A 13,845-nucleotide genomic window follows, 5' to 3' on the forward strand; every position below is an offset into this window, starting at 1 on the left:
ACATTAGTCACTGCCCTCCAAGCTGAATATATTTTCTTGTTCTGACCGTGCCAACCTTCTGTGGCCTAAAAATGATATTGCAGCCCAGGCAGTCCCTGGGATTTAGAATTGCCCCCAGGGGGTGGGGGCAGCTTAGCCCTGGCAGTGTTCTAGGCTGCTCTAGATTGGGCATGGGGCACTCACACTGAGTTTTCTTTTGGGAGTGAAAATCGAAACCCAAGGGCATGAGTTAAGGGCTGGGAAGCTGTTACTCTGGTTTTCTTTTGTGTTCTCCAACAGCTGAGTTTTCTCTGACCTTTTCTTGTCCTCCACAGGCTGTAAGCTGCCCCCTCAGCCCACGAGTGTGGACACAAGCCCCTGCCCAAACTCACCCGTGTTCAGGACAGGCAGCGAGCCCACCCTGAGCCCGGCAGTGGTTCGGAGGGTCTCCTCGGACCCTAGGGCTGGGGAAGCACTGAGGGGATCAGACAGCCAGCTGTGCCCCAAGCCACCCCCCAAGCCCTGCAAGGTGCCCTTTCTCAAGGCTCCCCCATCCCCGTCTGTCTGGCACAACTCGGAGGCCAACTACTGTGAACTGAACCCAGCCTTTGCTGTAGGCTGTGACAGAGGAGTACGACTGCCCTTATGTTCCCAGGGTAGCCACACAGAGCTGCTGACAGCCAAGCAGAATGGGGCGCCAGGTCCCCGGAACTCTGGCACCAACTACTTGATCCTTGATGGTGATGATGGGCCGAGACCTTGGGAAGTGCCAGCAGTGCAGATGGATAAGGCGCAGGAGGACAGGGGTGAGTTTGTGAAGCCCCTCCTGGAGACGGTCTCCTCGTTCAGGCCCAATGACTTTGAGTCGAAGCTTCTTCCTCCCGAGAACAAGCCTCTGGAAACAGCAATGTTGAAACGTGCAAAAGAACTGTTCACCAACAGTGACGCCAGGGCCATTGCCCGGCACATGCTGAGCATGGACTGCAAGGTGAGTGCTTGCGGGCCGGGTCCTCTCTGGCTCACTCCACTTTGCTCATAAGAAAAGTCTGAAGATCAGAGAGGTGTGGGGATTTGCTTAAAGGGTGGGAATCACGAGTCAGGACAACCTTTGCCCAGGCAGGAGGCTTGTCCAATTCACCTTGGGCAGAGGGATGGCAGCTGCTGCGGCGGGCCGCCCCACACCCACCCAGGCCTGCTGCTGGCGGAGCCTCTGCAGGAGCCCCCTTCTCCCACCCGGTGCTTACTGAAAAATTCTTCCTGCCCTCAACTGCATCAGGAGTGGTAAAGCCAACGCCAAAGGAGAGTAGTAGATTGAACATGAAAACGTAGTTTCTGGACTAGCAGAGCCTTGGTTATTTTGTTTCTTTATAATATATTTATTTCGTTACTAAAAAGTCTTTAGTTTGAGTAAACATTCTTAACGTTACCTTGATTTTTTTTTTTTACAATACTTGCTCAATTTAGAATTATAAAATGCAAATTAAAAGATAAAATTAAAATCACACAGAATCTAGATTCCTGATGAGCACCATTGTCAACATTTGCTGTATGTAAAAATGTTACACTATCATTTGTTCTGCAAATAGATACATGTAAATAACCGCATGCATAATGTTTGTTTACCATAGAAATGGCACTGGTCTGGGCCGGCCCGGTGGCGCACTGGATAGTGCACTGCTTGGGAGCGTGGTGGCGCTCCCGTCGAGGGNATGGGCCGAGACCTTGGGAAGTGCCAGCAGTGCAGATGGATAAGGCGCAGGAGGACAGGGGTGAGTTTGTGAAGCCCCTCCTGGAGACGGTCTCCTCGTTCAGGCCCAATGACTTTGAGTCGAAGCTTCTTCCTCCCGAGAACAAGCCTCTGGAAACAGCAATGTTGAAACGTGCAAAAGAACTGTTCACCAACAGTGACGCCAGGGCCATTGCCCGGCACATGCTGAGCATGGACTGCAAGGTGAGTGCTTGCGGGCCGGGTCCTCTCTGGCTCACTCCACTTTGCTCATAAGAAAAGTCTGAAGATCAGAGAGGTGTGGGGATTTGCTTAAAGGGTGGGAATCACGAGTCAGGACAACCTTTGCCCAGGCAGGAGGCTTGTCCAATTCACCTTGGGCAGAGGGATGGCAGCTGCTGCGGCGGGCCGCCCCACACCCACCCAGGCCTGCTGCTGGCGGAGCCTCTGCAGGAGCCGCCTTCTCCCACCCGGTGCTTACTGAAAAATTCTTCCTGCCCTCAACTGCATCAGGAGTGGTAAAGCCAACGCCAAAGGAGAGTAGTAGATTGAACATGAAAACGTAGTTTCTGGACTAGCAGAGCCTTGGTTATTTTGTTTCTTTATAATATATTTATTTCGTTACTAAAAAGTCTTTAGTTTGAGTAAACATTCTTAACGTTACCTTGATTTTTTTTTTTTACAATACTTGCTCAATTTAGAATTATAAAATGCAAATTAAAAGATAAAATTAAAATCACACAGAATCTAGATTCCTCACGGAAAAAGACAAAAAGGAAAAAAAAAAAAAAGAAATGGCACTGGTCTGTACGTACAGTTCTCAATCCCGAGTCTTTCGTTGAGTAATATATCTCCATGTTACCAAATAAATACATTTACATCATCATCATTTTGGATAGGAAGCATTTCATTTAAATGTGGGTGGCTGTTGTTTATAGGTGGTCCCAAGGCAACCTCCCCCTTCAGAGAGATGTTTCTAGATAACAGGCGTCTCAGGCTGAGCCCATCCCCTCAGTATGAAGAGACTGATCCTAGGGTATTTGAGCCACAAATAAAGTCTCCGCAGATTTGAAGTCACCTTTCACCATAGCTCAGTGAAGTCAGCTAGCTTCAAGGGTCAGGGCTTATTTAGGAATTGGGTTTTCCTTCCTGAGTCATGAATCATGGTAGGAAATGCAGTCTCTGAATACTCTCCCAGGGAGTTCTGCAGTCAACTGAGGGCTCCCCAGTAGACTTTTGAGGAACAAAAGTGCAGGGGTGTCCACACCTCTGCCGGGCAGGCCCCAAGAAGAAAGCCAGGGAGCAGGTTGCACTGGGAGAAGGAGGGCTTGTTCACGTTGCCGGGAGTCCTTGGGCAGTGCTCACAGGTGGTCAGATAACCTGCCTGTTAATTCCTTCCCTGACTTTAAAGCGAGTTAAACCTGTCTGAGAGGTAAGAAGCTTGAGGATTTCTGTTCTCATGAGTCGGTCACGCTGGGCCGGGATCTGAGAGCAGAACCATGCCAGCAGGCCAGCAGTGAGATTCTAGCCCAATTTCCAAACCTGTCTGAGAGGTAAGAAGCTTGAGGATTTCTGTTCTCATGAGTCGGTCACGCTGGGCCCGGATCTGAGAGCAGAACCATGCCAGCAGGCCAGCAGTGAGATTCTAGCCCAATTTCCAGGGGGGGAATGAATCCTGTGGCCTTAGGCTGGGCTTGAGGATAGTGTAGGAGGAGGAGAGATGCCTGCCTGCTCTTTGCCAGAGGGCTGGAAACTTCCACCGAGTTTGACAGCCATGAAACTAGAACCCGAGTCTGTTCTCAACTGATGTGCAGGCTGCCCCCTTTTGTTCTGGTGCATTTAGTCCTCCTGGGGCCTCGCTCCTGTGTCTGCCTTCAGGCAGCCCTGGAAGAGAGGCTGTGTGGAGTCTCTAGGCAGCAAGGCAGAGACCAGAAGCAGGAGCCTCCGCCTGCCCCACCCCCCAGGGCAGTGCTGTGTTCGGCCTTCCTTTTTCTCTCCCTCCCAAGTCCACCACCATTTCCTTATTCTCTTCCTGGAACCACTGACATCGAAGCAGGCACAACCAGCACCTCAAAGAGGGAAATAAAACAACTTCTCTTGTTCCCTGTCTCAAAAGCAGCAGCCCAGATGGGCCATCCTAGAGCTAAGAGCAGTTGCTGGGCAGCATCTGGGCCCCACGTGCAGATGTCCACTGTGTGCAGAGCCCAGGGGCAGATGCCCAGAAAGGCCATCAGGACAGCAGGTATCCCGAGAGCCCTCAGATTGCCTGCCCAGCAGTGTCCAGCCCCCATTCCCAAGGGCCCAGTTAGGAGCCACTGAGCCCCTCCCACACTGCAAATGGGTGCCGTTCTCTACCTACTACATTTGCAGCTAGAAGTGAGGCCCAGAGGTAAAGAGCTTGGCATCTGGGCTGCCCTGCCAAAGTCAAGGTGTAAATCACTTTCCCAAGACCCAGCCACAATTCTACACGGCTGATGATTCACAGTTTGTATTTTCAAATAGCTTTGTGGGGTTTTAAAGTCATTTGAATCCTTTGCAAAGTCCTTGAGAAAGGTGAACTTGGGAGTTCTGTTTTAAAAAGGGGAAACCGAGGCCCAGAGAGCATAGGTGAGAGCACAGTGTGAATTCTACATCCTGTTCTGGGGTCTGCCACTGGATAGCTAATTCCGCAGCTCATTCCCCCAGGGCTGACAGTGGTTTCTTTGCTCAACCACAGAAGTTAAAGGTCAGGGCTAATAATATCAGCTAAACTTCCAGATGTTTTTTGTGGTCTATTATGAAGACATCTGCATTGTTTGTACGCCTGGGATAATTATGGTCGAGGACAAGTCCACTGGATCAAGGAGAGCAATCGTCCTGGGCCATGTGGCCACATTGTATCTGCTGGTGGCACTGTTAGTATCTCAGCCCTGTTTTCGAGGCACACTGAAGCTGTTGTCACATTTCAGCGTAACATGTAAGAGCTAGAGTTGCTCAACTAGTGCCTGATTCCTATAAACTATGATTACACACTAGAATTGAGATGCACTGAGAGCTGCCTAGGCAAAGATTTCCTTTAAGGAAAACCACTCAGGAGAAGTAGGTGTGTTTTGAGACCCTGGGTTTCAAATCACCATATGTGTTTTTAATAGTTTCCAGACATATGGTGCATTTACTGAGCACAGGAGAGGCATAATTAAGGATAATAGCAGCCAGCCACGGCTGTTCAGTGACAGCATAAATGGCAAAGCCCACCAGAGGCAAGCTTGGGTGGGATTCTGCTTCTCCGCTGCACGAATTGTCACTGTGCACGCACAAAGCCCTGCTGTTGGCAGCAAAACATCGCAGCAGGATCCCGCCTGTCTGACAAAGGCTCCAAGAATTAAACTGTTCTGGGCAAATCTGCAGATTCTGCAACCAGTTTAGGTGTTTCCCCAGTCTTTCCTTCCCCACTTAGGTTTGATGTTCTAATAGGTGTTCTAGGATGCCCCAAATATCATATAAGAGCCATCCTTTAGGATCTTGCTGCTCATAAAGAAATGCAGTAAGTAGGGTGCGTCCACATGGTCCCAGCTTGGTGTGTTTCTTTCATGTGCTAAGTCCATGTTCCCAGCCAGCCCGCTTCCTGATCCAGTGTGTTTCCACTTGGGCTCTTGACAGGTTGCTCGGATACTTGAGGTCTCTGAAGAGATGCGGAGAAACATGGGCGTGGACTCGGGGCTAGAGCTCATTACCTTGCCTCACGGACACCAGCTGCGCCTGGACATGATTGAGAGGTGAGCCGTGCTGTCCTCTGCGTTCCTGACCCTTTCGACTCCTTGCAGGTGTCAGAGCGGAGAGAGGGCAGCACCCACCCCGCCCCAGAGTGGCATCGCTGCAGGGGGCATGGCCCCACGCTGCTCTTCCCAGAAGCCCAAGCCAAAGAGGCAATGAGGCACAACCAGAACAAAGGACGGGTTCCTGTCCCTACTCCTGGAGGTGGTGGGTGGAGAGAAGTGGCAAGTCCTGCCAGCCTGGGGCCGGAGCTGGGACATCTTCCTGGACCTCCTGCAGCCTGCCCCATGGAGCTGCCTGCTGTTGTCTCTTTGGAGTTTCAGATTGTGGAGGAATTCGTGGGAAGGGTTGGGAAGAACAGAGTCCAAACAACATTTTCTTTGAGGGGTGGACAGATGGGGGGTCAGAGGAAAGGGGATGAGGGCACTCGCCCCCCACCTCCGAAGCTTTACTGTCCTCTTGTCAGGAAAAGCCAGGGCCTTGGGGGGGTCCATTAAAAAAACACATGTGAGCATGAGATAAAAATTAGACACACATGAGGGCCGGCCTGTGGCTCACTCGGGAGAGTGCGGTGCTGATAACACCAAGACCACGGGTTCGGATCCCATATAGGGATGGCCGGTTAGCTCACTGGGTGAGCGTGGTGCTGACAACACCAAGTCAAGGGTTAAAATCCCCTTACCGGTCATCTTTTTAAAAAAAAAAAAAAAAGAAAAGAAGTTAGACACACATGAACAGTGAGGCATTTTTTTAAGAAAAGAAGTACTAGACTAGATTTCCATTTTACCACAGAAGTTGGCCTTTCTGACACATGAAAAAAAAAGTTGATTTGGGCGAGACTATCTTAAGTTTTCTGTTTTCCCACCCCGTGTACCAGTTGCAATGGCTGCCTGCGCATGGCTACCCGTGATGTTCTAGGTCACAGTGCTCCGTATGACTGCGATCACACACATGTTCTGATCTGCACTGGCCGTTACCATAGCCACTAGCCATATGTGTCAGGCACCTGAAATGTGGCTAATGCCACCGAGGAATGGATTTTTTAGTTATTTTGTACTGTTTTAAGTGTGAATAGCCACACAAGGCTAGTGGACAGTGCAGTCCTAGGACAGCAGCCCCTAGAAAGGAAACCCTGCATTTCAGATAACTCCGGGGGATTGAGATAGCTGCTTTCAGGTTACTTGGTGATGAAGCAGATAAAACAACTCCATCACCACTGTTGCTAGGGCCCCACAGCTGCAGATGCAGCCCATAATAAACACCCTGGATGAAGACATGTGGAGGAGGGAGGTTAAGAAATGGCCCTGCTGACTTTGTTCAGAAGCACCCGTTGTTTAAGGCCTTGGGGGAATTACAGATCCAACTTCTGCATTTCCCTGCTTTTCTGATGAGACTTTCCTAGGTTCTAGCCTTTCTCTCTGCAGATGTCCCCTCCTCTCCTCGTGCCCCAGGGGCCTGGCTTCCCAGTGCTGTTCACTTCCTGTCTGTTGTGTGTGGCCCAGTGGTCACTGAATCAACAGAGCCAAGCTGTATGCCCAACTTCCCCATTTTTGTGTGAGGCATTTCAGCCTGGAGACTCCCCAGGTTCCAAGTTAAGTGCATCCAAGCCTTGTTTTATTAGGGTCCTTAGGTGTGCTGGGGCATGTGTGCTGGGCAGCAGGCTTAGGGCTTCTCTGCTATTTTCTGACTTCACTCTTGTCAGCATCGTTTCTTTATCTCTCCTGTTTGCTGCTTGGCTGGCTCTTGCTCCTGGGTTTGTTTCCTGTCCAAGGCTGACTTGTGGGGCCTACCTACTAGAGGCTGGGGGGTGGTTTTATTAATTACAATGTGTTTACTAAATAAAGGCCAAGGTTATAGGGTCCTGAAGTGTCAAATGACATCACCTTCTTGCAGTTGAGAATCAAATACAAAACCAACCTTTATTCTTAATTTACCACCTCACCCATTCCAGGCATAACTAGCTGGAAATGTCCTTCATGTAACATTTGAGTGCCCCTGTTGCCGACCACTGGCGCCTACTCCACAGACACGCATCCCGAGTTGTTTACCCATAGTGGTGTGCACAGGAGGTGGTAGGCAAATGCTGGTTGAATGAATGGATGTAATTACACAGTCAACCATTGATATAACACCAGGTCTTAAAGAAGGAGCCAAGAAACTCTCTTTTATTAAGAGCCATGAAAACGGGGTAGAAAACACTGACTAAAGATAATCAGTTGAATGCAGCATGGGAAGTTAGTTTACTGTTAGTTAAAAGAAACAACTAAAATGTTACAATCAATGTTAATACTTTGCAAATGGATAACAAAACTCTTCAAAAAAATATAAGTAAGGGCCGGCCCGGTGGCGCACTGGAGAGTGCGCCGCTTGGGAGCGCGGTGGCGCTCCCGCTGAGGGTTCGGATCCCATGTGGAGACCGGTTCCCGCTCGCTGGCTGAGCGCGGTGCAGGCGCAACACCTAGGGTTGCGATCCCGTTGCCGGTCCCCGGTACAGGCGCGACACCGAGGGTTGTGATCCCGTTACCAGTCAGTAAAAAAGACAAAAAGGAAAAAAAAAATACAAGTAATAAAAATATACTTTAGGTCTATGTTTGGATCCACTAATTGAGAAAGACAAGAAATCAGGAAAAGAAGATAAATGGAGAAAAAGGAAAAGAGATGGAGACAAACAGGCAAAATGGACCAAGATACAGAGGGAGAGACGTACACATGGGGACTATTGTAGTAACATCTGCTCTTGATTAGGCGCCTGCCAGTGCCAGGCACTTTCATTATTTCTACACCCACACACAGTCTCTCTTTCTCACAGCCCTTGCTCCCATTTCACAGAGGAAGCAGCCGAGGAGTGGAGCAGTTAGGGAACAGCCTAAGGTCACTCTGCAAGTGAGCACCATATGCGAATATGTACAAACACGGGGACAGCAGAGCTCAGGACTTATTTAACAAACATTAGAGAAATTAGCAGTCCTAGGCACTAGCTGAACCAATGCTGCTCCTTGCTCAAGGAGAGCAGGGGAGAGCCCAGCACACCTGGCGACAGGGAGCGGCACGGCCATGCACTAGTGTCCTTAGCCGTGAACTGTCAGCACAGCATGGTCCTGGAGTTTCAAAAGCATGTCGCATCTTAGTAACTATAGCTATGAAAGGGGGGTTGTCCACCTCCAGCGCTTATACCACAGCCTGGAAGAAACTGAATTGAGGCAATTCTGGCCCAAAGCAGTCAACTCCTGGGTCCTGATTTACGAGGAAGAAAAGGGGGTCTCAGTCTGCTTCCTGCCACCACTGACCCCATTCATATTAATCCTATTGTCCTGCAGAAAAAAGATCACCCTGCTGCTTCCTGTTTTGGGTCTGTGAGGTTGACCCCTATAATTCAGGATGAGAAAAGGGAGGATTGTTGGGAGAAATAAGACTCTGGTTTTACTAGGGTCTGACCTTCTAGACAAATTCCTGAAATCAGTTATTCAGTCTTTGTCCACAGCTTCATTCACTTTCTGGCTCGTGCTGCAGAACACTATTCTTAGCTCCTCTTTCCTTCCTTTGTTCTGATACATTGTTGTCTTCCTGGATCAAGCATAATCTCTTATTTTTCCTGTGTCATCTGTTCCCCAGTCAGGAGGGCTCTGTGGAGGTGGCCCCAGGCTTCCCTGAGGAAGGGATTCCCAATGTGTGTTGCGGGGAGCTGGTGTCTCCTTGGACCTCTCATGATTGTGTGTCAGGGGAAGAGGGGTTTATAAGGAGCCACATGCCCTTCTGAGCAGCTTTGCCCCGGGGGGCTCTCTTCATGGCCCCAGTCCAGGGTTGAACTTGGCCCTGTCTTGGGGCATTTTGCTTTGGAGTGCATAGTACACCCTCTGTGCAGCCTGGCCTGAGCCATGCCGCAGTCAGCCTGCTAGGGGCTGGTCTCTCTGTTGAGATTGACCATCCAAACTGTCTGACCTGCCAGCGCATTTCAGAACAATAGCAGCAAATGGCGCAGAACAGTCCTGTTCCTGGCTGATTTGACTTAATGTTCTCCTAGTCCCATTGGCCCTGGGCCTGACCACCAATCTCCTCCCTCTCAGGCACAACACAATGGCCATCGGCATTGCAGTGGACATTCTGGGCTGCACAGGCACTTTGGAGGACCGAGCAGCCACCCTCAACAGGATCATCCAGGTGGCAGTGGAATTGAAAGATTCCATGGGAGATCTCTACTCTTTCTCAGCCATCATGAAAGCACTGGAAATGCCACAGGTAAATTCCCACTTGCTTTGTGTGGCCCTCAGGCCTATGTGTACTTAATGTTCTGCCAAGAGGTCTGCATGCCTGTGCTTAGCAAATCACAGACTATTTTAGTCAATCTCAAAAGGTAAATTGAATCTTAGTGAAAGCTGCTTCTGATAGGTGGTAATCAAGACCAGTATCCTAGGAATTTTGGCTCTATTTTTGAAAAACAGTGGATAATTGCAGACAATCCATGCTTTCTCTTTGATGTACAATAACAAGAGTCATCCTCACGAAAAATTAGCATTCCTGGAGAACTGGATAGGATGAGACATCTGGCTCAATTGTGTTGCATGAGAATGAGACTGCTGCCATCTGGGCCACCAGGCATGTTGGCACTTTGGGGTACTGACTGGGAAACCAAGACATTTGGGGAGCTTATATCAGAGAATCCCTCGAGTAGTTAATCTTGAAGTATGGTCCTCAGGTCACCTAAAACAGACTCTAAAATTCAGATTCCTGGGCCACCTGTCCTATAACCCCTTAGTAGAGTTTCCGAGATCGTGCATTTGACTTTATCTGCTTTGGCAGAGGTTTTTAGGATTAGTGTCAAAAATGAAAACATGGAAATCAAACAGGCCTCATAGAAGAAAGTCATCCTGCTGTCATATTGTTCATAATTGGCTTTCCCATTTCTGTTCTTCCAAGCCCGACATGCTTGGAGGCCCTTAAAGTCCTGCAATCCAAATTTGCAACCAGTAACACCAAAACTGCTGGTCATTTAGCTTGACTGTTTCGTAGCCACAGATTGTCTCTGCCAGGTGCTCACTTAAAATCCATCACTGCCACTGAGGAAGACAGCTACAGTCACATGTCCTGCAAGTCGGAGTGTGGAATACAATTTCCCTGCATTAAACAAGGTCACCTTAGAAACAAGAAGCCGAACAACTTAGTGCCTTCATCAGGAATTTGGGGGGGGAGTGCAATTCAATTTCAATTATATTTTAAGAGCTTTAAAACTTCTTCAGGTGCACTGGAATTTTGTAGGACTGATATTTGAAATAAGCAGCCCATAAATTCTGCCATACCGTGGTATACTGATTTCTACTATAAAAACGGGGGTTTATAATTTTTCATTCAGGTGTTTTTAATTTGCATCATGTTTCTTTCCTCTCATCTAAAACGGCCTATAATTTTGACAGCTGAGCCAACAAGCTAATCTGTGTGTAAAGTCCTCCACCCAGAGCATTCCCTGGGAGTAGGAAAGGGGAAGTTTTGTGGGATCTCCTGGTTGCTTTCCATGACATCGAGCTCATAGGTTAGGGACTTGTCCCAAACCACTTTAACATGCCTTTGTAGGCAGCTCCCTGCCCTCTAGCAGTGCCAGATTTTTTCTTTCTGGAGCACCTCAGCAGTGAGGGGCCACAGGCCTCCGTGGGACTCAGGGCCCCGGGCTGAGCTTGCTGGGGAGGGAAGTGGAATACCCAGGGAAAACCCAAGATCTCAGCAGGTGACGCTCTCCAAACCTGCCTTTATACTTTAGCCATGTGTGCTGCCTTCTCAGCTTCTAGTATCAAGAGAGCGCTTCCAGGCGATGGGTCTAGCCAGACACAAGGGCTTCTTTCAGAAAGGCAGATGCGGATGCTTCGGGGAGGGGGAAGGGACGAAGGGGCCTATGAGGAGAGGGGGCACATGGTGGGGGCCAGAGGAAGACCAGCCACAGACTTCTCCTCCCAGCAAATCTGCTGGTGCTGACCCTTCTCACCTTCCTCTTGGAATACACGGCAGCTCTTACAGGCCAAGGATATGAGTCTCAGCTCTTCCACTTACTAGCTGGGAGGCCTTGGGCAAGTTACCTAATCTCTTCTGTTATCTAATCTGTAAAATGAGGACGAAATACCTGCCTTCATACTGGGCATTAGGAAGATTAAATGAAATTCTCCATATACCTCATACAAATTTGGCTCTCATTCCCTAAATACTAGTGTCCTTCCTTGTTTCAGGTAAAGAACTTCAGACACTTAGGCTTGCTTGTTTTATGGTAAGTGGGCGACCATTTATCTTAGGACAGTCAGTGGCATGTCCTCGTGTTGATTAAATTGTTCTAACCTCTGTGTTGGACAGTTAGCAACACCTATCAAAATTGAAATATATGTACTCTTTGGCACAACAGTTCCACTTCTGGAAATTTATCCCCCAGATATTAGCACACGTGCATATTTGCAAAAACTTTATGAGGTAATTTTGTTTAAATTGTTCTAACCTCTGTGTTGGACAGTTAGCAACACCTATCAAAATTGAAATATATGTATTCTTTGGCACAACAGTTCCACTTCTGGAAATTTATCCCCCAGATATTTGCACACGTGCATATTTGCAAAAACTTTATGAGGTAATTTTGTAATAGCAAAATATTTAAAACTCTTATCTATAGGAGACTAGTTAAACTATGTTTTATCCATACAGTGGAACATTATGCAGAAGTTTAACAAAATAAGACTGTTCTGTGCTGTTCTACATGTACTTATAAGGAATGATTTCCAAGCAAGGAACAGAAAAATACATATAGTATGATATGCATTTATTTATTTAGAAGGTGTGTGTGTATAGACTCGCACACACACACCCACATTCAAGCAGTTGAAGAGCGTTGTGTCTCTGGGATGGGCCATTCGAGCACTTGCAGAATGGGGTGGGGAATTACGTTTTCTCTGTACCCTCCTTTCAACTGTTTTGACTTTTTTACCATGTGCACCTATCACCTGTTCCAAAATTTAAGCAAAAAGGTAATTTTTAAAAAGAGCCTTTTCCAAAATAAAACCTTACTTTCCTCCAGATCACAAGGTTAGAAAAAACGTGGACTGCCCTGCGGCACCAGTACACCCAAACCGCCATTCTCTATGAGAAACAGCTGAAGCCCTTCAGCAAACTCCTGCATGAAGGCAGAGGTGAGCACAACGGGCGGCCCCATTGGGGTCTGTGTCTAAAAGTAACATTAGGTCGCATCTATTCTGTTTGCCAAAGCATTTAACAGGGCATATTGTGAGGCCCTGAGTTATCTGCAGGACTGTCATGCTCCCAAGGCTTTTATCAAGGCTTTTATTTATTGCTTGTAGAAGGTCTGCAGTTGCTACTACAAGACATGGGCTACCAGTCACCTCATTCTGTGATTAAGTTTGAAAAAAAATGATACGGAAAACTTTACTCCTTATTCCTCAGAGTCCACGTGTGTTCCCCCAAGCAATGTATCAGTCCCACTGCTGATGCCTCTTGTGACCTTAATGGAGCGCCAGACTGTCACTTTTGAAGGAACTGACATGTGGGAAAAAAATGACCAAAGCTGTGAAATTATGCTGAACCATTTGGCAACAGCCCGATCCATGGCCGAGGCTGCGGACAGCTACCGGGTGAACGCTGAGAAGATCCTGGCAGGTAGGAGCTGGGTTCTGCAAGCTGCTCTCCCTTCTGCTTAGAACTGGAATGAAAGAAGGAAAGAGCATGGATGCCCTCAATGAGAGACCAAGGAGGAAAGATTAAAGCATGGAATTCCATTTCCTACATCACCACTTCCTCTTAATTCCAAAATGACTCAAGTGTCCTATTTCTCCTTATTCTTCTTACAGAATAGAGAGAAAGGGTGAAGAAAGGCTTAGCCAGCTTGTCTACCATTAGTACCTCTAACAAGTGAGATTAGAGAAGGTGACGGGCCAGCATGAGGAGGTGGAGTTTTATCTAGACTTCATGTACCTGCATTCCTATTCCTTCCAGTCACACGGGGAAGTGAGCTCCCCTGCTCTTGGCATCAGACGCTTTCCGAAAAGTGCTGGGCAGAGTGTTGTGTAAACTGACCTTTTTATAAGCACTACTGTAATAGAAGGTAGCTTCCTCAGTTAGCTCGATAAGCATTTATCACGGACATAGTACATGCACAGCATCATGCTTAACGGATGTCCCCAAGGGGTAGACGCTTTCCGAAAAGTGCTGGGCAGAGTGTTGTGTAAACTGACCTTTTTATAAGCACTACAGTAATAGAAGGTAGCTTCCTCAGTTAGCTCGATAAGCATTTATCACGGACATAGTACATGCACAGCATCATGCTTAACGGATGTCCCCAAGGGGATTAGAGGCATTTAAACAGGTTTTTCAGCACACAGTGGTAACTGCAGGGTGTACCATGGGGC

General features: G+C 48.2%; 1 protein-coding gene across 1 annotated transcript in view; it reads left to right on the forward strand.

Moving 5' to 3' along the window:
* The window catches only part of BCAR3 (breast cancer anti-estrogen resistance 3), a 28,778-nt gene that overhangs the window by 10,463 nt on the left and 4,470 nt on the right, over positions 1–13,845 (forward strand). Inside the window, exons 4-8 of the mRNA XM_008586634.1 lie at positions 315–967; positions 5,345–5,460; positions 9,523–9,694; positions 12,501–12,612; positions 12,884–13,096. Of these exons, the coding sequence (XP_008584856.1) occupies positions 315–967; positions 5,345–5,460; positions 9,523–9,694; positions 12,501–12,612; positions 12,884–13,096 (1,266 nt within the window). The remainder of the gene's footprint in view (positions 1–314; positions 968–5,344; positions 5,461–9,522; positions 9,695–12,500; positions 12,613–12,883; positions 13,097–13,845) is intronic.

This window comes from Galeopterus variegatus, unplaced genomic scaffold (genome assembly GCF_000696425.1).
Source record: "Galeopterus variegatus unplaced genomic scaffold, G_variegatus-3.0.2 Scaffold4060, whole genome shotgun sequence".
Taxonomy (NCBI): domain Eukaryota; kingdom Metazoa; phylum Chordata; class Mammalia; order Dermoptera; family Cynocephalidae; genus Galeopterus; species Galeopterus variegatus.